The 23,025-nt window shown below is 38.8% G+C and overlaps 1 protein-coding gene across 1 annotated transcript in view; it reads left to right on the top strand.

The window, feature by feature from the left end:
- The window catches only part of ACE (angiotensin I converting enzyme), a 48,355-nt gene extending 25,470 nt beyond the window's left edge, over positions 1-22,885 (top strand). The window contains exons 6-25 of the mRNA XM_015887436.3: positions 1,689-1,786; positions 2,610-2,782; positions 3,991-4,214; positions 4,837-4,981; positions 5,653-5,751; positions 6,457-6,579; positions 7,506-7,717; positions 9,297-9,433; positions 11,052-11,210; positions 12,693-12,780; positions 13,633-13,776; positions 14,345-14,536; positions 15,413-15,510; positions 16,800-16,972; positions 17,955-18,178; positions 18,677-18,821; positions 19,368-19,466; positions 19,583-19,705; positions 21,470-21,657; positions 21,943-22,885. Of these exons, the coding sequence (XP_015742922.1) occupies positions 1,689-1,786; positions 2,610-2,782; positions 3,991-4,214; positions 4,837-4,981; positions 5,653-5,751; positions 6,457-6,579; positions 7,506-7,717; positions 9,297-9,433; positions 11,052-11,210; positions 12,693-12,780; positions 13,633-13,776; positions 14,345-14,536; positions 15,413-15,510; positions 16,800-16,972; positions 17,955-18,178; positions 18,677-18,821; positions 19,368-19,466; positions 19,583-19,705; positions 21,470-21,657; positions 21,943-22,121 (3,023 nt within the window). The 3' untranslated portion in view covers positions 22,122-22,885. The remainder of the gene's footprint in view (positions 1-1,688; positions 1,787-2,609; positions 2,783-3,990; positions 4,215-4,836; positions 4,982-5,652; positions 5,752-6,456; positions 6,580-7,505; positions 7,718-9,296; positions 9,434-11,051; positions 11,211-12,692; positions 12,781-13,632; positions 13,777-14,344; positions 14,537-15,412; positions 15,511-16,799; positions 16,973-17,954; positions 18,179-18,676; positions 18,822-19,367; positions 19,467-19,582; positions 19,706-21,469; positions 21,658-21,942) is intronic.
- Positions 22,886-23,025: the final 140 nt, after the last annotated feature.

Below are 23,025 nucleotides of genomic sequence, written 5' to 3'. Positions count from 1 at the left end.
GGCCAAACATATATTCAAGTTTATTAAGACTCTTTGGTCTTGCATCTCAGAGCAGTTATTCCAAACAGGATCTGCCAAAAGTAGGCAGGGAGATACCAGTCACAACGTTAGAATCTCTCAGTCCAGTGAAATCATTACAGCAGTGTTTCTCAACCTTAGCAACTTTGAGATATGTGGAGTGGCTGGGGGGGGGGGGGGGAATTCTGGAAGTTGAAGTCCACATATCTTAAAGTTGCGAAGGTTGAGAAACACTGCATTGGAACAACCTTGCTAAATTAGTGTCTTCCAGATGCATTACACTACAACTCCTATTATCTGTTGAATATGTTGGATGGAGATAATGGGAATCATCATAAGCTCTCTTAAAGAACACCAAGTTTTGATGGGGGGGGCATACAAATAGAAAAGTTAAGAGGTAAGAGATGTAAAAGAACCAATTTGGTGTAGTGGTTAAGGCATTGGACTAGAAATTGGGAGACCATGAATTCTAATCCTTCCTTAGGCATGAAAGGCTGGGTGACTGTGGGCCAGTCACTCTCTTTCCGCCCAACCCATTTATGGGTTTATTTATTTATGTATTTAAAAGATTTGTATGGCCGCCCATCTTAAGCCATCTGGGTGGCTCACAACAGCAATAAACCTAGTAACTATAAAACGTAACCATCAAACAAAAATAAAAACCGTATACCTTAATCATCCCTTAGGATGCCCTGCAGCAAGCTCCAATCACCCTCATTCCATTCTTTCTATTATGTCCAATTCTGTCCCAGTGCCTCAGTAAAAAAACAGGGCTTGATGGCCTTCTGAAAGGCTAAAAGGGTGGGGGCCTGCCGAACCATCCAGGGAGGGTGTTCTATAAGGTAGGGGCAGCCACAGAGAAGATGTGCTTCCAAGGTCCCACTAGGTGGCAGGATTTCAGGTAAGAGATCTGGAGCATGCCTACCCTCCCTAACCGATCTACTGGGACAGAGATATTCTTAGGGAGAGGCAATCTTGCAAATAACCAGGTCCCATGCCATGTAGGGTTAGGGTGATTTAAAGATGATAACCAGCACCTTGAAATACACCTGGAAGGAAACTGGGAGCCAGTGCAGCTCGCACAATAGAGGTGTAACATGAGCAAATCTACGAACACCCAATACTGTGTGCACCGCTACATTCTGGACCATTTGTAACTTCCAAGTGGTCTTCAAGGGCAGCCCCATGTAAAGTGCATTGCAATAGTCCAAATGGGAAACTTACTGGAGCCAAAGGAGGAGGTGCCTTGGGATAACATGAGGGAGGGGCTGGGCATCTGGGTTGCGTATCTATGCAGCCTCTGTGGGAAACTGACACCAGTTTGATATGCCAATTTTTACATGTATATCTATATAAAGATATTCTATGAGCTTCCGATGAAATGCTTTTCACTGAAACTATGGTAATGAGAGGAAGAGTTGATCTTTTCCCTAGTTGTGCCTTTTGTCCTAAGTCTGCTTAGCTTCCCTGTGGTGGTTGTTTATATAACCAAACTGTCACATACATTCATGACATTAACACAGTGTCTCCTTTGACCCTTATTCTACTGATATTTTCCTCAAGACTCGGTGCCAAATAACAAATTTCTGTCTAGTTTTATGTGTAGCAACCCCCTTCCCTCCAAGCTGTTGGTTTTATTCAGCTAAACAGCGCTGCTTTGCCCCCTGCAGGTAACATGTGGGCCCAACAATGGAACAACATTTACGACATGATGGTGCCTTTTGCAAATAAGCCAAATCTAGATGTTACCAACGTCATGAAGCAGAAAGTAAGAACATCAGTGTTATGGTTTTATTCTATTCTTTTTGCTACTATAGCTGCAGCGGTTAGCAGGAACTGAAACTGAAAATGCCATATACTCAAATATTACTGCTAGTGATACTGTTGTCATCCTGCAGTGAGATGCTGATTTGTTCTCTGAGCAAGAATTGGAATAATAAATAAGTACCAATCTGCTCAACATAACACCAAAAAGATGACAAGCCAGGTATGCATGACTAAAATGCATACATGAACCACAATTCTCCATGGAATTCTTCCCATGCTGCTTTCTGTGCCACAGATATTTCTCAGCCCTGCTTCTCAGCATAATTGACAGGTGTTAACTTCAGTTTCTGCTTTCCAGGGACTGCATTTCATGCTACATTTTCATAAAGACTGTCCATGCTTACATGCAAGTGCTATGCAGGAATGAAAGGGATATACATACATATCTTTGCCCTCAATAACAAGTTGGGGATGCACTCTCTATTTCAATTTCTTGACACAGTTATTGAAATGAGACAAATACAGTAATCTCTATCTCCAAGACACAAGATACATGTCAGTCCTCATCTCATAGTGCAGAAGACCAGTAGCCTGTTTATTTCAAGTTCTTCCCAATCAGCTTTGCTTCTCCTCTGTCCCACTCTGCAGCTCTTTTTTTTTTTCTTTTCTAAACTACCGTTCTCCATGATATTCTAAAGCTCAAGCAACACATGCCTATGTAATTTATTATGAGAATACTTGAGTGACCTGGGACCAATCCCCAAGAGCAGTTTCCAACACATTTGTGCTATCTAATGCCTCGGATGGGTCCTTGCCTTTCCTAGAACTGGAACGTAACAGTCATGTTCCGGGTGGCAGAGGAGTTCTTCACCTCGCTTGGCATGCTTGGAATGCCACCTGAATTCTGGGAGAAATCCATGCTGGAGAAACCAACAGATGGACGGGAGGTGGTGTGCCATGCATCGGCATGGGACTTCTTCAATCGCAAAGACTTCAGGTGCATACTGCATATGATGGGGCCTTACCGTGCAAAGGGAACTCCAGATCTTATTAGCACAGACACACTGTGAAGTATGCCTGGTTTTTAGGGAATAAAGGAATTACCTGTCTTCTCTGTATCTGGCAAATTCAGAAACATTTTCATCACATGGTCAGTGAATAGTATAACTAGAAAGTTAATACTTAAAATATATGCTTTTTTAAAAATGCAAGATCAGATGCTGGTAAAAACATCAAGATCCATTTAGGTAAAAGATCTGCTTCTCCTAATTTTGGAAATGGCTAGGGGGCTGTGAATTTAGCTGGAAATTGTATTATATTCCCCAGGTAACATCTAGGCAGGATTGATTGTCATAAAACTCCAAGACTCTATGTGCCCCCAGGATCCATCTGTTTTAGCACCTCTGACTTTTTTTTAGAATCCCACTGTGCAAGAGAACTGTAGAGTAACCCCTAAATTAGCCTAGCACTGTCCATGTACATAGTGTTATTATGCCCTTTTGCATCATTGCTTTGCCCACAGTACCCCTTACCCCTGCCAAAAACACTAGTACAATCTGACCTACCAAAAGATAGGCCATCTCTGCCCTAGACTATAATCTCTGTTTATAATTTCTGTTTATATGCATGTATAATTTCTCTTTCTCTGTCCTCCCCCCCCCAACTGCCCCCCAACTGTCAATTTCTGGAAAAGGTACTTGGCAAAGTGATATTAGTGCAATATTACCTCCTCTCATGTTAAGAATACAGGTAATGGGGTTAATTTGTCAAAGCTTAGAATTTAACCTTGGGTGAAAGAACACAACTCCTCAGTTCTAAATCTGTTGTCAGAGTCAAAGCTAGCCATCTGGCAAGGTCAGGGCCAGAGCCAAAATTATCATCCCTTCTCTCTCTTTTGCCTCTTTTTATTCACTCCACAAATGGGATGTTAGAAGTGATAAATTTTTAATGCATGGCTGAGGGGTAAAGTAAATTAGGTAGATGTCGAAAGGAGGCTGTCCAAGTTGGTTTTAAATTCTTTTTAAGTTACACATTTTCCCCAAGGAATCATGGAAACCCTAATTCTGGCACAAGAAGAAGGGTTCCTTTTCAGCCATTCTGAGGCTATCACCGAATGTTCCAGGTTACAAGAACAATAGATGCCCTGTTAGTACAACGTGATATAGTCTTCACTGAACACTCACTTTCCTGTTCCTTGTTCTGCAGGATAAAGCAGTGTACAACAGTCACCATGGAGCAACTCTTTACAGTACACCATGAAATGGGACATGTTGAATACTACTTGCAGTATAAGGACCAGCCCATCAGCTTCCGCAGTGGGGCCAATCCTGGCTTTCATGAAGCCATTGGAGATGTCATGGCCTTGTCTGTTTCCACCCCCATCCACCTCAAGAAAATTGGACTGCTCACCCATGCCAGTGAAGATAAAGGTAAGATGAGCATAGTGGCTGGTGACAAGACAGAAAAAGAAAACCAATAAAGTTGATGGGAGATTTTTTCATACTGGGTATGATAAATAATTGTTATCAAGATTTGCAATCAGGTTTACCTCATTCTAGGAAAATTTTTTAGACTGAATTGTACAATTTTCCCTCTCCTCCCTATTGCTTTAGGGCAAGGAAAGCAAGCGTGTGCATGAATATGCATGTATGCGTGCACACACACACACACCCCTTTGTCCACATTCAGAGGAAATTGCATACCTATTACATTGGAATAATGCAGTATAGAGCTTTAGACAAGTTCAGGATGTGGCTGCTGCTGCGCTCTGAGTTGAAGCAAATTATTTTTCCTAAGGTCAAACATGGATGTCGCTGCCTTTCCCAGAGGCATTTGGATCATCTCAAGCTATTTGCTCCTCAAGCAGCTGCTCTTGGTTTGTGAGAGGGAATCCCCTGGTTTGTTCTCAGCACAGGATTCAGCTACAGAGACCGCTTATCTATTCTTACTTCAGCTCTTCTTTGCCACCTTCTGGGTATACAAGCAGCTCCAAATAAAAGAAGACTCTCCTTGGAAACACCTTACATTTTTGCCTTCTTTTATTCCTTGCAGAGAGTGACATCAATTATCTTCTGAAAATGGCCCTGGAAAAGATTGCCTTCCTACCCTTTGGCTACCTAATAGACCAGTGGCGGTGGAATGTCTTCAGTGGGCACACCCCTCCAAGCCGTTACAATTATGATTGGTGGTACCTAAGGTAAAACAACCTCAGCAGGGCAAATAGGAGACTGCCATAGTGGGTGAGAGGCAAGCAGAGCAGCAGTTTAGCAAACTTAATCCTCCAACCCAGACCCTTCTATGTACTGTATATTGGATTACAACCTCCATCATGTATCCCTTGGATGGCTGTTGTTTTATGTGTGGTTGTTTTTATGTAATGTTGTTTATTTTAACTTTTTGAAGCCACCCAGAGATGTTTTGGAGTTTAGCTATGGAGCTGTGGTCCAGCACAACTGGGGGGTGCTGGTTGATGGAGATTGGGGTAACCTTTGTGAAATGATGGGGTTTATACATTAATATCAGGTGATAAGACTGGCATTCAGAATGGGAGAGAAATCCTTACAAGTTTCCTGAGTAGTCACCTCCCACCATGAACATAAATTCATACATCTGAGAATATGAGAGTATAAGAAGTGAGGGAAGGGGAATCTGAAAAGGAAGATAGATGAAGTGAAGATATTAATTTATTTGAAGGAAACAATAGGGAGAACTGAGTGCAAGGTAACTGCTCCTTGTGACCTCTCAGTGATTGCCATTGTATTTATACATGCCCTTTGTCTGAACCTGAAGTCTGCTTTGTGTTGAGAGATGATTATACTTATTCTGTCCATTCCTTCTTTGTCCATTGGCTGACTTTTTTTTTTCCAGAACAAAATACCAGGGAATTTGTCCTCCTATTGCAAGAAATGAAACAAACTTTGATCCCGGTGCTAAATACCACATCCCTGGCAACACACCTTACATCAGGTATTGGAAGTTGGAAAAAAGAGAGGTGTAAATATGATAAAGGACATTTTATTGTTATTAAGAAAGCTCAATTCATGCTTCGATTTTTCGTGGGGGAGTTGGAAACATGGTAGGGCTTAGTGGAGTGGAAGGTTTTGACAAACAGCTTTAAAAGATCTAGCTAGTGTTATCTTCTAGAGTGGAAAGACTCTAGAGCTACAGACCACGTTATTATGCTTTCCCCAGCACATTCATAATAAATTCTGGGCACATCTACTGATCCTTCTAACTTCAGCTTGAGGATATCTGGCTAACTGTTCTTGAAGGACACCTGTGCATGTCCACAACCCCATCATCTTTGTGTTATACCAAACCTTCTTATATATTGAGTATCTGAGAGCACATTCTCAAGATCTCCTAAGCAAAATTACTTCATGCTTAGTCTACCTTTCAAATGTGTTCAGTACAAGTAAGAGTGATACTTTTACCATTAGGTTGATTAAAATAGAAAATAAAAATGATGAGGTTCTCTTACGGCCAAAAATTATCAACTTCACCATCAATAGTGAGAGTATATTATTTTTATTTGTAATTGTAATAGGTATATTATTTCTATTTTCCCCTCAGAATTTAAATGTTTTCAGTCTAGAAGGATTTGCTGTTACATTATAGTGTGTGTTTATGTACCATATATTTGGTAAAAATATGGATTTTTGCTTTGGGCAGGTACTTTGCCAGTTTTATTCTACAATTCCAGTTCCACAAGGCCCTTTGCCAAGCTGCCAACCATACTGGCGATCTTCATACCTGCGATATCTATAACTCCAAAGAAGCTGGAAAGAAACTCAGGTGAAAGCAGAGGGAGAGGGGGAACTGGCAAGAAATAAACTTATATTTAAAAGATTATAGGTTCGCACACCTTAGCTAAAGATGTATCAGTATTTTCCATTCCTGTCATTCTGAAATGACAAGAGGAATCACTTTGAAATGCCAAAACTGTGCCATGAAGGTCCAGGAAGGTCCTGGGCCATGAAGGTCCAGGATTGCATTAGGGACCCCCAGTCTAATCTTGATATGAAGTGAGTGCCAAAGGGTGAATACAAATAAGTATCAGCCCTACAGGGTAGACCAGACTAAGAAACCAATGCCATTTAGGTCTAAAACTACTTTTATAGTGACAGAATCTTGCAAGTCTAAATGTGCTTCCCTCCTCCCTCACTTGATCTTTGTGTAAATTAGGGAGGGGTCTGTCTGAGGCATTTTCTCAAGTTAGTTTCTTGGAATGGGCTTAAGCTGTGCTTGTCTGGTCATTGCCTTGGTAACAGATCTTCCCGCTATCCTTCAAGGCCATTCTTTATTCCCTCTACATCAAGCATGAAACAGATATATAGGCTGCAATGCAATCATTCAAAGTTGAAGAGGGATTTTACAAGAACAAAACCTACCTACCCCTTTTTCCTAATGATGATCTCTTAGACTTAAAAAACATGCCGGGGTTTGGCCATCTGGTCTCTAGGGGAAGAGTTTCTATAAATTGTGAGGATTATACAAGATTGTCAAAACAGAAACATCTCCATATTTTAATCAGTTTTATCAGCATAATGGTTTAACACCAAGATCAGGATGTTGCGAGGAAAAAGTAGCAGTTGCCAATGAAGTACTTGTAGAAGAAAATCTCTTTCCTGTATACCACAAACATGATTTAAACAATTTACCTAGGTCATTTCTAATCTCAATAGTTCTATCTACTCACTGTCTCTTTATCTTCACTGCAGTGAGGCACTGAAGGCTGGATCTTCCCGGCCTTGGCAAGATATTCTCCAACAACTCACTGGTACAAATAAGATGGATGCTTCGGCATTGCTTGAATACTTTGAACCTGTTACTCAATGGCTGAAAGAACAGAATAAGAAGACCAATGAAACACTGGGCTGGCCAGAATTTGATTGGCGTCCTCCTGTCCCTGAGGGCTATCCAGAAGGCCTTGGTAAAGTTTTCAATGCATAAAACCTGAGATGATACCCAGGAGAGAATAGACTGAATGTTACACTGGGATGCTCAGACTTTAGCTGCAACAAGTCTCCACAGAAAAGGGGATAGCACAGTTCTAGAAGAATCATTATCTCTCTAGATACCATTGGTGCTGAAACCTGGTAGTCATAATCCAGCAGGAACATTCAGTTATCATTCTAGTTATGCAATGGGATATAGGGAAGAATGAAATCTTATATATAAACGGAGTGCGGACATGAGACCTAAATTCAGCAACCAAATGACTAATGTAACTATAACAATTTGCAACTGAAATAGATATGACTGTGAAGCCAGGGCTAGCTATTAGCTGTGCTCCATAATCACCTTGAGGATGTTGGAAGTGGAATAGAAAATTCTTCCAAGCTAATAATATTGTTCCTTCAAATACTTGCTCATTTGTTGGGTTGGCAACTGATTAAGAGTGCGTAGGAGCTACCGCAGATGACGTTTGAAAAAAACACAAACTAGCTGTTATTAGAATCTCTTCCATTGATGGAGCTCTGTGCAACAAATATCCTGAAAGACAGCTCTCTCTGTGGTGATTATTGGTTTCTAGAATATACATTTCCTATATGCTCATTTTAACCTTCCAATGAACGAGGGCAGATTCTCAAACAGTGCTAACATCCCATTCTTCAAGGAGATAGAAATGTCAGAAAATGGAGCTGCCTCAGAGGGGTCCATGAACTTTTCAATTGTAGCTATAGTGGACTGTGTCTCTGAGTATGCTGAGAATGTATTTCCTCTACCTAGGGTTATCAGACATCCAGCAAAAGGAGGACAGGCCCTCCTTTTTGTCCTCATGTCCTCTGCCTGGCGGGCATAGCCTTAAAATCAAATAGTGTCTGACCTTTTGAGTATCTATAAGGAATCTCTTCCTGAGCAGCTGGGCAGGGCTTCCCTAATAAGTGCTAGCCACAAGTTAACAAGCTTGGCTCTGTGACCTTAATCAGTTGATTAGTACCCTTCTGTGCTGCTTCCTGAAATTGATAAGATCTTAATCAGTTGCATGCTGAAGGCCTTTGTCTTCTAAGGGCTCCAGCACATTTCTGTAATTGAAAAACAGGTCTTTCTGATGCTAGAAAAAGTAATTTCATATACATGAAGGCCTAAGTACTTTCTTTTCTTTTTTCTTTTTTTGCTGCAGTTTTTCACTGTAATTTTTGTCACGGATGCCAAGAAAGTTAAACAGTGTGTCCTCCTCTCCCCTGATTTGTCCTCCTTTCTAATTGTCCATGTCCTCCTTTGCCTGTTCAGATATCTGGTAACCCTACCTTTACCACAGCCAACATTCATACTTCTTAGCTGAAGGGGTGGTGGTGATTCTGATTCTAGAATAGACAGTATAATTTTGATATAATCTGGGATCTTGGTACCTCTCTTTTTACAAATTAGACCCATGCTGGGTCAAATTAAACAATATTTAAACAAATTAAGCTTCTTTTTCCAAGTGATGGTGATGATATTTTTATACATACGTACCCTGCCGGTTCACATACTCATACTCACACATTCATCTTTCTGTCTTCCAGATAAAATAACTGATGAAGCTGTGGCTAAAGCATTCTTAGAAGAGTATAACAGCACAGCTGAAGTGGTGTGGAATGCTTACACAGAGGCCTCTTGGACGTACAATGTCGACATTAATGAACACAACAAACAGATTATGGTAGGAAAATCCATACTATTTAGTAATGCTTGCAGGAACTCACAAAGAGAAACAGGCAGAATAGATGACGCTCCAGGCTTAAGAGGGTGGGATATTTTTCTTATGTTTCATGTATTACAACTGTCAAATATAGAAGCACATCTGGATCTATGACAACTAGTGCTACCCATTCATTATAAGTGGCAGTACAACTGATTTTTCAAACTAAGACCTATTTATATAAGACCTACTTTTTTCTCCTAATTTTCTGACTTTTTAATTTTTAAAAATCATTTTATTGATGCAGTTTTAACGGATGTAACTTCTTCTTCTTCTTCTTCTTCTTCTTCTTCTTCTTCTTCTTCTTCTTATTATTATTATTATTATTATTATTATTATATTGTAAAGCACTGCAGGCTGGACGGTGAAGCAATAAACATTTGGATAGAAGGTCCAGATCTAAAAGATACCTGCTGCATTTCACTTATTCCCAATACTCCTTAATTCTGGCTTCTTGCTATTGGAATTGTACCTGATGATACAACTGTTCCAGCATAATATCATGCCATGCATTCTCTGTGATTTGCCAGATTAAAGTCTCTCATGTAGGCCTGTTACTAAACAATAATCCAGATTTTCTGACTTGCTAGCAATGCCTATAAGAGAAACTGAACATACAATGTATATAAGAGTCAGAGTAGCTGCTGTGCTAGACTGTGGCTGGAGGATTTAGCCATGGAAGCTCATAAGCCTTTTAGCCTTTTTAGCCTTTTTATCTTTCTCTTTGTAACTTTGGTTTTATAATCTTTTAATTATGTATTGCCGATTTTAGTTTGTTGTGCCGCCCAGAGTCCCCGTTGTGGGGAGATGGGCGGGGACAAGTCAAATAAATAAATAAATAAATAAATAAATAAATAAATAAATAAACATAGTAGATAAATTTAAATTTAAACCTTATTTAAATTTAAAATATTTTTCTATTAAAACTGTAAGTAAGTAAGAGATACTTGGAGAAAAGGTATAAATTAAATAAAATGAATAAGTAATCAGAATGGTGGTCCAAATGGAGACAGAAGTGTAAGATGTCTGCTGCCAGACTTTATACATGGCTGCTCCACTATTTAAAACATCCATAGACTTTAGTTTGGGAAATAACCCTCCTCCTCCCACAGTGTGCAACTGAGAAGGGAAGCAGGAGTTTTTTTCTCCTCTCTTGGTAAGGAACTGAAGGCATCATCACTCAGGCAGACTATAGAATTATTATAGATTATGGAATGCCTTATGTTCCCACTTACTCTTTAAGATCCATTAAGAAATTTGTGTTGTTATTTCCCTCTAAGCACAAAATCTATGCTGTAAGGGATATAAAAGTTATTCAATAACTATGGAAGTCTAAAAATTTCTTGAAATACTTCAGAAACATTGTGTTCCTTTTAATGACTTAAAAATAACCAAAGCATTTGTTTCCCTATTTTACTGTGGGTTTTTTTCCCATTAAAACATATTTGTGGTGTTAGTGCTGTTAATTGCCTTGTACACACCAGATTATAATTTGAATCAATATGGTTGTTACTTTGGAGCACAGGGCTTGTTTCTATTTCTTTTTTTCTTGTTCATTTTTTCCCCATTCCCTCTGCAGCTAGAGAAGAATCTTGCAATGTCAAACCATACTCTGCAAAATGGTTTAAAGGCTCGGCAGTTTGATTCCACTGATTTCAAAGATCCCAGCATAAAACGTATTCTGAAGAAATTAAGTGATATTGAGCGGGCAGCCTTACCTGAAGCAGAGCTGAAGGAGGTGAGATTGAAGGGAGAGTTAATCTTAGGCTATTTATAGTGCTTTACAAAATTACTGAATTGCATAGATATGGAACTTTGTAATATTTTGTTTTTACATGCAATGGGTTCCTTTGTTCCCATTCTTAATTATTTGGATCTATTCACTTTGAATTTTTGAGGAGCTAGACTCATGTTGCATATAAAATATAAATCACTTAACGTTTTTTTTTATAAGCTGGCTTTTGTTGAGGATAGAAAATTGAAGAAAGATTAAATGCTACCACTTCTACCACTCAAAAGCCCTCTTGAACTTTCTTTCCTGGGAAAGAGAGGGAGTGTTTGTAGGGATCAAGATACCACCATCAGAATACTCCTTAAAAAAAGAAAAGAGCCCAGCTCAGTCTCTGACTTACAATTCTTCTATAAGTTGTTGTATATTACAAGTATTTTGGTTGATTATTTGGATCTATTTAAATCAGATTTCACACCTAACATACAGAAAGTGCTTTTCTCACACAAACTGACAATGTGTCCTGCATCTCTCTCCATTTTTTTGAGCCTCAGAGTGCCTTTTCATAATATCAGACATATTAATTTTCTAGACTGCCTTCTAGGCTTGGAATAAAAACCATGGCTTTGAATGGTTCAATTCTTATCTGTCAGGTGGATTCTAGAATGTAATGGTGGAGGTATCTAGGATGCCTGGCACAAGCGTTGGACATTTACATGAAGTCACTGGTAAAAGCTATCTAGGTGTTTGGAAAACAAAGTCATAAGTATGCCAATTCATGCCAAGAATATCCCTCTTCTTCCTCAAATTCCACTAAGGCACTATGTTTACATCACATTATACCACAGCTTCAGATCTCTATGTAGTTTACAAACTAAATTATAAAAGCAATAGAAACATAACATAATAGCTCTTTCAGTAAGTAAAATTTAAAATAGCCAACTGCCAATCAGCTAGAAAAGGGAAATATCACTCTCCAGTGGCCTGTTGGAAAAGTTACATTTTTACCGTATTCCAAAAAGTGACTAAAGTGAGGGGTAGCTGGGTCTCTGATTGAAAACTATGCTGCACTTCAATCTAGGTGAACTAATTAGTAACTGTAGATAATCTCTTGAGTATAAAGGAACAAGAAAGTCTACTCTGGATGAGTAGTTCTCCTAAAGGTCAAAGCGGAAGGAATACTGCTAGATTCTGCAATACGTGAACGAGCTTTTATTGTTCCATTATTAACTCTGCTTACATCACAGATTCAGCATAATTAATTTGAGCCAATTTGTTGTCACAAGTATTAGCCTGTGGTATGATTATTGGGAAAGGAAAAGTTGAATGGTCAAGGGAGTGCTATTATCATAATCCATTTTTATCACTTTCATGGGATATAATATGTTTACCATTAAGAACCCTTAGTAGAAACATATGGTCAGCTTCTAAACTAGAGAGAACATAAGGCACTTTTCTACTCTACTGGTAGAATAATCTTATTTCTTTCAGTATAATCAACTGCTGTCAGAAATGGAGACAATTTATAGTGTAGCCAAAGTCTGCAGAAAAGACACAGACTGCAGAGCACTAGATCCCGGTAAGTTCCATCATTGTCACATGATTTTTAGGGATAATTTCTTACTCCTCTCCCCTAATTCCTTGAAACTCACCTGAAATTGATAGAAAGTTTTGGGGTTACAACTTTGCATTCAGATATCACTTTGGCACCATGAGAAGCAGAATTGAGCAAGACTCAAAAAGACTTAGTCCTCATAAAGAAGATGGAGCTTTGAGTATATTGTAAATATACTTTCCCCCACTGTAGGACAGCTTTCCATGGCCTATAGCATGGAATTAACTATCCATCCCTATAAGGGGTCAGATTAGGAATGTTGTTAGAACACACAGATCCCACGTATCTTAGACTTGCAACAAAGGAGGCTTTCAAGTAGTTTTGAGGTCAGTGGAACTTTTTGATGGAACAGTCAGTCTTCACTAGGAAAGCATACAGATATTTGAGAAGAAATGGGTTGGGGAAAACATTAGTAATAATGTACTAATTATCATTTTGATGTTTGTGAGATACATCTCGTGCATGAAAACAGAGTTAAATACAGATAAAAGAAAAGAGATGAGGCTTAGTAAAAAAATAGCAAGTGGTTTAGAATATATAGGGAAATATATTCCACAGCACTGGAGTTCTCTTTGAGAAGAAGGAAGCATATGGAAAACAGAGAGACTGTGGCAGGAAGAATTCAACTTTTAAAATTCAGAGTGGCCTTTCCCAACCTAGTGCCCTCCAAATCTGTTGGATCATAATTTCCATCCCTCCCAGTGAGATGACATACTGTATAAAACATGCATGATGAGGGAAATGCAGAAGGTTTAGCTGGGGGATATGGGGTCCAATTATGAACATTATTAATATGTGCACTGATTCCTTGTTCAGACCTTACCGATACCATGGCTACATCAAGAGACTACGATGAGCTTCTTAACACCTGGAAAGGCTGGCGGGATGCATCAGGGAAGAAAATCCGAAGCCACTACAAGAGATATGTAGAGCTAAGCAATAAGGCTGCCAGATTAAATGGTAAACAAAGTTGATAGTGGGATAAAAGGAAAAGAAGGCGACTCAAGAGATGTAGAACCAAAATAATTAAAAGTAAGACTCAAAAGCTAGTGTTATTGTGGAAATACTGATGGTATATGATCCTGGAAGAAAATCTTCATCTGTGCTGACACTCTCAAGTAATTTGTTACTATGGCAGTCAATCATGAAATGGTCTAATAATCACAGCAGTGACATATACTATAAGCTGTCATTTTGTAATAACGATTTTGTCCTAAATAGCCAGTTTTGTCGAAGACCAGATTTATGCCAATGACCACAGATTGCATACTTTGTTTCAGGTGCAGAATGTTAGGCCTGGTCAGGATGAATGTTTATAGATGTCAGGAACTACCATATAGTGCCTCATAATCATTACTACTTTCATAGTTTAAATAAAGGGGTCAGAATCAATATTTTTCCCTTGGCTTTGCAGCATGGGTGTGAGGTACAAGAGGGAAAAAGTAACAATATATTCTTGCATATATATGCTGTCTCATAATATGAAGAAACTTCTCTGGGCTCACAATAATCACATATATGTGTTCAGGACATGCAGACAATGGTGCTTTCTGGAGATCCCTTTATGAAACTCCAACTTTCGAAACTGACCTGGAGAACATCTGGCATCAGCTTCAACCATTATACTTCAATCTGCATGCTTATGTACGTCGGGCTTTATACAAAAAGTATGGAGAAACGCACATCAATCTCAAGGGTCCAATTCCAGCTCATTTGCTAGGTAAGTCTTTCCACCCCAGACTGCTCTGAGCCATTGGAAATGCTGAGCAAATCCCCAGGATCTTTCCACCTTTGTGTAATTTTTGCAGACCTGGTTCATTGGAGACCTATTTCCAATTGATGAAACCAGTCACAGGACTCAGTTGTGAGCTTTTGCTATTCAGTTTTCTTAAGAACTTACAGCAGAAGCAACCAGTGGTCTGTTAATAAAGTGTTCCCACACAAGACTTGACTCAGGGTAAGGAGAGTTATAAATGCATCCACAACCTGGACAAACACTGAGGTTCCAGGTTAAGGAACTCTACATCAAGAGTTTTTTAGGAGGTATAGATAGCGCTTTCAAGAAGTGGGAGTAATTGGAACATAGTCAGGACGTGTTGGTCATGCTGGAGAAAACATGGTCCAACTGCATTTTATCCTTTCCTTCTGCAGCCCTATTTAAGTAACAATAGTGTGATATCCAGTCCACAATACGGATGGGATGTTAGCCTTTGAAATGTGGGGAGTGGCAGCTTTCAACAGTATTTTCTCCATAATTTCCTACCATTTTTCAATTCCAGTAGTTTGAATGTCCCAGCATAGAAGTAAAATATAAAGTGCCTCTATTTTTAAAAAATTAAATAAATTGTTATTTTGAAAATAATGTTATCCTCTTCTTATGAACATTCAGGGGTAAATGTAATTGGACATAAAACTATTTTTATGTGGCAGTTGCAACAGCACTGCATATACCTATCTGGGATATCACAAGCCCAAGACTTCATCAGTTTTAACTCCTGCTTAAACAGAGAGATCTTCCCTCACTGTCCCGCTTTGTAATTTGATATCCAATATATTTTCTGGCTGCTTGTTAATCAACTTTACCTTTTATTTTTAGGTAACATGTGGGCACAATCATGGGCAAACATCTTTGACCTTGTCATGCCCTTCCCTGAAGCTACCAAAGTGGATGCTACACCAGCCATGAAACGTCAGGTTGGAACACTAGATTTTAGTCATTTAGTTATTTGCAACGTTTTCTCATAGGAACTGAACATGATTCTTTTCCTCTTTAGAAACTCCCCAGAATAAAGCTCTCACAGATTTTTTTTTTTAGTTGTTTAAAGTGTGGCTCAGAACTGTTGCATTCTAATGATCTTCAATTACTGAAGCTTTATACGTTCAAGCAAATACTTAAGAGCATATGTAGAATATATACCTTCTTGGTAAATCCTGGGTTTCTACATCATGTTATGCCATGTTTTAGTGAATGAGCCACAATAGCTGACTTTAGAGATTGTGCTAAGCCAAGTTCAGACAAGCATTATTACGGTCTAATGCTATATGTGAATCCAGCCACTCATGCTTCCAGCCCAGTAGCTATTGGATACAGGAAGCTGGAAGGGAGGTTTCAGTTGAATCTGAACCTCAGTACTGTTAAGTACTCCTGTTGTTTCCAAGGTGGTTCCTATTGTCCTGTTAGACATCCTTTGAACAGCTTTTCCTGTTCTGTGAATCTGGTATGAGCAAAAGTTATCCTTCACTTGCCTAACTGCAACACTTAAAAACAAAGCTAATAAGAAAGTATTTCAGAAGTTGGCTACAAGATTCAGAATTTGGCAAATCTCCATTGGAAGGACTTCCCAGAGTCAAAATTGCCCCCAAGAATGTGTCTCATTGTGTTTTTATATTAGATGATAAATTATATTAGATGATATAATCAAGACTGCAATCTATCTAACTTTAGTTGTAGTTTATTTGTTTGTTTGTTTATGGTAGAGCTGGGGATTTTTTTTTTTGCCTCCCTTGGGCCATGTTTCCTCAGTGAAAATCTGAAGCAGAATATGTATCAGGCATGTGGCTGAAATCAAAGGTGATGGGGCCACTGCTGCTATCCCCATCTCTCTTTCTAAGCCATTTAGAGTGGTAACTGGGTTTTAATTCCTGTGAATGGAAACATTTTTGTGAGGCTTAACTGGAGAGAGACAAGCCTGAGGAAAGAAGACTACAGGACAAATTTGGCCTTTGGGCTTGCAAATTCCTTCTCCTTCCTGCTTTCAGTTCTGCACTGCCAGTGAGCTATACCTGTCTAGAAATCACTGGCTTGGTTTGCTCTGCACAGTTAATATTTTATAGTTATCTTCTTGTTTTTATGTGGTATTTAAGATCATCTGCAACTAGAGCAAGAAGAGCAAAGCCAGGAGGGGTGATTTGCTGCTTAAAATACCCGTATCATGTTCCCAGACTCTCCCTCCTCAACTTTTTAACTTTTGGCACATCTGTAGGGCTGGACCCCAAAGAAGATGTTTGAACAGTCTGATAGTTTCTTCAGATCACTGGGACTTATCCCTATGCCACCTGAGTTCTGGAACAAGTCTATGTTGGAAAAGCCATCAGATGGGAGGGAAGTGGTCTGTCATGCTTCGGCCTGGGACTTCTACAACCGCAAGGACTTTAGGTGATTTCACAGTAAACTAAATGGATAAAGCTTGTGAAAATCAGGGGGACCCTCATTACAATGGCTCATTATAGCTAAAATATATATTTGTGGTTCATTACTTAGTATCTCTTATTGCATTTTTACTAGGAATTATAGTATAAACCAGTGCTCCAGTTTCACGGTTTGGATTAATACTACTGTTTGTGCATTTTAAAGTCTATAAACAGTCACAGAGTGAAATCTGTTTTTCACATTGCAGCTGTCTCTAAAACTGATTTCATGTTATTTTTATGTAACAGCACACTCCTGGCCCCGCTCCTGGCCTCATGTCCACACACTAATCCCATCCTCCAATATCACATGTTGAACTTGGTGGTCTGTAAAGAAATTACTTCCTAATAAATTCTCTGAAAAATTTCTTGAAACAATAAATCTCTCTGGATTGGCTTTAGTAAGAGATTTGATGGCTTTTTGAGGTTAAAGTCTTGCCTTTCAAAGGATACCCTGTAATTAGTGATTAAATGTGGGAAGCTCACACTTGTTCCAAATAAAATATTTTTGGATAACTTGGGCCAGGTAGATGGCTATATTTGGGCCCAATATATACATACACATACATACATACATACATACATATATATATATATATATATACACATACATATACACATACACATACATACACACACACACACACACACACACATATATATATATATAAATATATATATAAATATAAATATAAATATAAATATATATATATATATATATATATATATATATATATATATAGTTGTACATTGTGGCTCAGTTCACATGAAAAAAATCATTAAGAGGCACTGTTCCGTAAGCATCTTTCTGAGATAAGCTTATATTCTACCTATGGTTCTCTAGGAACAGGATTGTGCAGGTTATTCTATAAGCTGCTGAGAAAATTACCTGGCTATTTCCTTCTTTCAAACTGACTCTTCATTTCATTTTCATTATTCTCTTGCTTCAGGATAAAACAATGCACTGTTGTGAATATGGATGATTTAATAACAGTTCACCATGAAATGGGACACGTCCAATACTTTTTGCAGTACAAAGACCAGCCCATTTCATTTCGTGATGGGGCCAATCCAGGATTCCATGAAGCCATTGGCGATGTTATGGCCTTATCAGTATCAACCCCAAAGCACTTGTATAGCATCAAGCTGCTTGATCATATGGAAGACAACCTTGGTAAGCAAAATGGGGACATTTTATTACAAGGTAGATCTGTCAGCTTCAGTTCTTAAGAAATGTTCACCACTGACACATAAGATTCATGGTGTCTTATAATCCACTGAGACTGGTTTGTGGTTTGGGTAGAGACATTTATCTTTCTGAACCAAATCCATCTTGTATGTTTTAAATACAAAATATTAATTGATTGTGTTGTCTTCCATCCCAGATTGGTTATTAATATTAGGGTGAGGTATTCTGAATTAAACATTTAATAGCAGTCAGATTAGCTTTGATGGATCATGTGTGTGTGACAGAGAGAGGGGGAGAGAGGGAAAGAGAGAGATGCAACCATTCCTAAGACTGAGATATTGTGGAATTTGCAAAATAAGATTAGGTGTTGAAAGAGAAAACTTTGAGGCATGAAGCACAGCAGAGGCAGTAGAAAAGATAAAGCATAAGAACTGGCAGGTACATTGGCATATAGATCTTTTAACACTTTTTCTTCTTGGACAGAGGGTGACATCAACTACCTGATGAGCATTGCACTGGATAAGATTGCTTTCCTGCCCTTTGGCTACCTGATGGACCAATGGAGGTGGAAAGTGTTTGATGGGCGTATTTCAAATGATGAGTACAACCAGCAATGGTGGAATCTTAGGTAATTAGTTTGCAGCTGTCTAACAAGAAGATTGATACTTTGGTAGTGTTCTGTCACAACTGAATCTTGAGCACATACGAAGGATGGGACCAAGTCTGACCCAAAACTGTAGAGAAGGTGAAGTCAATACATGGCTTGTATAAGAGTAACCAGAACCATATCTGAGTTATTTCAGGCAGAGTTTAAGGTCAGGATGGAACCATTCTGCCTTACCATTAGGTGGCTTCCTAAGACAGGACTTTGAAAAGTATTCCTCTCCCAGCTATATCCTGCGCATGTATTTCTGCTGAAGGAATTCTAGGGGATAAAGAAATAAAGTATTGTTCTCTTTGGGACAAATCATCATGTCAGTTGTTGTGACAACATGTGCCTGATAATTCTGAAGAGTCTTGTAAGGGAAAAACATTCTTCTGAAAGGATTCTAGTCTTTTCCCAGAAAGGAAAAATGTAACAGATTTATTCCTGTGAGTATGGCTCCTGAAACCACTCAGTTTTTCAAACTGTTTCGTGAACATGATCTTCTCTTAATTTCCTTTAATTGTATAGATTGAAATACCAGGGTTTATGTCCTCCTATGCCAAGATCAGAAGAAGATTTTGACCCAGGGGCAAAATTCCACATCCCTGCTAATGTCCCATATGTCAGGTAAGACGGTGTTTTTTTGCTGTCTTGTCTACCTCTGTGCCTTAGGAAATGTTAAATCAGCACTTTTTCCTAGAGTGGCCTTGGCCTCCCTTTTATCTGTCTCATTTCCCTTCCAGGTACTTTGTCAGTTTTGTAATTCAGTTCCAGTTTCACCAAGCTCTGTGCAAAGCTTCCGGCCATACTGGACCTTTATACAAATGTGACATTTACCAGTCTAAAGAAGCTGGGAAAATCCTAGCGTGAGTATGCTGCCCTGAGGTTCTCTGTGTCATGTCAAATAATAACAGTGATATTATTAATAACAAACATAATTAAGAGTAACCCTGTGAGGTTCTGTCCCTTTAAGTAATGATATTGCAAATCCAGTTTTAGCTTATAGCACCAGTAAATCGCAAATGGCAAGTGGGCATACTGATGAAAAGGTCCCCCTCTTTTCACTTGAATCAAATCACCACTCCTCTAACTAGAAAGGTGAGGTTAAAAAAAAAGGTAGAGAACTGGATTTTCACAGTGGATCCTCTTTCAAAGCTTTCTCCATCTGAGCCCCAGGGCATACCTCAGAAAGTAAAATACAGTACTTGCAGGAAGCAGGGATCAAGAGGTATGTAAATTTTAAATTTTCTCAGTTTTTTGCAAATATGTCAAGTTCATCAAATAAGATTTTTATAAATTATGCACTAAAATTAATGTTTATTTATTTATTTACTTCATTTATATTTCAAATTTAATCACCTCCCATCTCACACAAGAGCGACTCTATTTCTCTAAACATATGTATTTTATGAATACTTTTTCTGTATTTATCTAATATAATGCATTTTTGCATATTATTTTCATGAGTATATTATTTTTTGTACTAGCTCTCCCTTGATATATGATAAATTGTTGCTCTTGGCAACTGCATTGCAGAATTTCTAACAATTTTGGTTCCTGCTTTGGTTTGAAAATGTGTACAAATGCAATTTTTAAAAACAATTCTTGCTAAACCCTCAGCATCAGAGAGAAGAGACTGGTAGGATTGGCTCAACAAGGCAGATGACTGAGGAGTTTAAGTACCAGGAAAGGACAGAAAATGATTAGTTATTTAACTGTCTTGACTGTCTGACAGGCACTTAGGGAATTTCTACCTCATTCTAAAATAACTTACCAGGTCTTAGATAACTATAGTTTCCCTCAGGCAGCAAAAGGTAGCTCCAGAGATTGGGGAATTGTTACAAATCAAATTGAGACAAAATTGGCATTTTAAATTTGAAAGTTACAGACAGAGGTCTTGGCCATTTACTGGTAGGTAATTTGGTCTTCCAACTTATTTGGATTTTGTTCTGCTGTTTTAAATCATCAAGCTTAAAAACATTATTTGCCAGATAAAAATGTTTTATTGTCTGCTATGCTATTGCAAACTCAGATGAGACTCACTGAATTATTGCCACACTGTCATTGCAAAGCAAAGCAAAAGTCTATTGTTGCAGAGTTCAAAAAGTGACCCAGTTCATGCAAAGGACAGAAAGACCGTTTTATCCAGCCTCTTTCCCAAAACTTCAGCTGACTCCCAACGGAAGTAACTTCCAACTCAGATAATACTAACAAACCAAATATCCTGCATTTGTGCCATTCCAGTAGTCAGCAATGTAGAGACTTGTCCAATAGCAAAAAGCAGGTCCAGGTGGGATTATGTCAGATACCATGTGAAAGCAGGCTGAAACAAAAATGCTGAGATACAGCAAGGGCGAAGGAGCTTCCATTAAGAAACAGGAATTTTGAGAAGCTAAGAAGGAGAAAAATATCACAAATTCTACTAAGTGTATATCTATGATATAGATTTATAAAATAAGGATGGTGTGCAAAGGGCTTGTTAGATTTCCACTGGGGATCTGGCTGGCTTCTATAAAGTATAGAATTCGAACAAGATGGATCTTTAGCTTCATTCAGCAAAGCAACGTTGCGTTCCCTGGGAGAGGGAGGAGGCACCCATGTTCATCTTGAATAACAATTTCTTTTTGCAGGAATGCCTTGAAGCTGGGCTTCAGCAGGCCGTGGCCTGAAGTCATGCAACTTATCACAGGACAATCCAACATGTCCGCTGAAGCTTTGCTGACCTATTTTGAACCACTGACAAACTGGCTTATTGAAAAGAACTTGCAAAATAATGAAACTCTGGGCTGGCCTGAATACACCTGGAAGCCATATACAGGTACTTAAAGGCTTCAACATTGGTGTTTTCCAGAAACAAGGAAATGAGGACAGGAGGGGGAAGTATGCACACAGTCCTTCTAAGCCTTTTGCTAATTGTGGATATCTGAATATTAGGACTATGGCGGGGACAAAGTTAATGCCCTCCTTTTCTTTCTCCCCAATATGCCATGCTTCTGCTCTGGCTTAGCTTTTTCTTTTTTTTTTAATGTAGTTTGATGCTTTGCTTTCCAAGCTGAGTTCACTTCAATCCATTCTTTCTATGTTTTTCTTGTATCTTACTCAGGTGAATCAGATGTCAGTTTCCTTGGGATGTCGCTGAACCGCAGTCAAATAGAAGCAGGACAGTGGATCTTGCTTGCAATTGGGCTTATCCTTCTTATTACCACAATAGTCTTGGGTGTCAAGTACTTCATAACAAGGAGGAAAGGCCTCAGATCTAACTCAGAAATGGAACTGAAATGAATTGGATGTGTTTAACCTGTCTTCTGCTGTGCCTCCATGTGAGTGTGGAAAAGAGCTGATGAAACTCCGTATGTATATATGTGTGGCTGTGTGAGACCAGATGTATCTGCATTTAGAATAGAAACTAATATTGGTTTTGTGTATGTCTATGTAAGATACGTTTGAGCGTCCCTAGAGAGAATGTGAGTTTGTGAGTTGTATGCACGTGTGGATACAGACGTTCTATGGCTAATATGCAGATATATGGCTGGCGAGTGTGTGTGTGTGTGTCCTAATTTACAAGGAATAATGGGAATGTGGATAGCTATGCATTTGTGTTCACTTATCCAACTCCCATGAGTGGCAGCCTTGTACAAGCAGGGCAGTTGTGCCAACAAAAGCACTGGACTCTTCTAATTAATTCAACAAACCTTTTGATTATGCAAGAGCCAAAGCAAAAAGAAATATTTATTATAAATATCTGGATTTTTGAACAAAGGGAAAAGAAGAAAAAACTGAAGCAGTGTGATCTAGTTGTGGTAGTGGGAATAACTGGATTATTGGAACCACTGTTGACCCAATGCCTTTCTTCATATATTCATTTGAGGAGCTGATGAATTCCATCAGGTTTGCTGTAACTCAGGCAGATAATATATTAGGCAGCAAGAGTTGTGCTAGGTTTCTCCAGAGGTTGAACAGGTGTTGTATGTGATCCTGCCAGGAAGTTTTTAAAAGACTGTTTTGGTGCATGAATGACAATTAAAATGTATCACAGTCTCTACATATTCACTGGCTCCTTCATTTTTTGTGAAAGAACAAGCCAAGAATGGATCATGACTGGATTACAAGCCAGGTCTTTGTCTGAGGAAAGGAAATCACTACTCCAGCTATAAATGCTATTTTATTAAAATATTTCATAGCCATC

The sequence above is a fragment of the Python bivittatus genome, unplaced genomic scaffold (assembly GCF_059951505.1).
Source record: "Python bivittatus isolate LINGU-HERP-01145 unplaced genomic scaffold, Pbiv_v1 ctg000000_np1212, whole genome shotgun sequence".
Taxonomy (NCBI): Eukaryota; Metazoa; Chordata; class Lepidosauria; order Squamata; family Pythonidae; genus Python; species Python bivittatus.
Note: the sequence above shows the minus strand (reverse complement) of the source record. Positions and strands in the feature narration are given on the sequence as shown.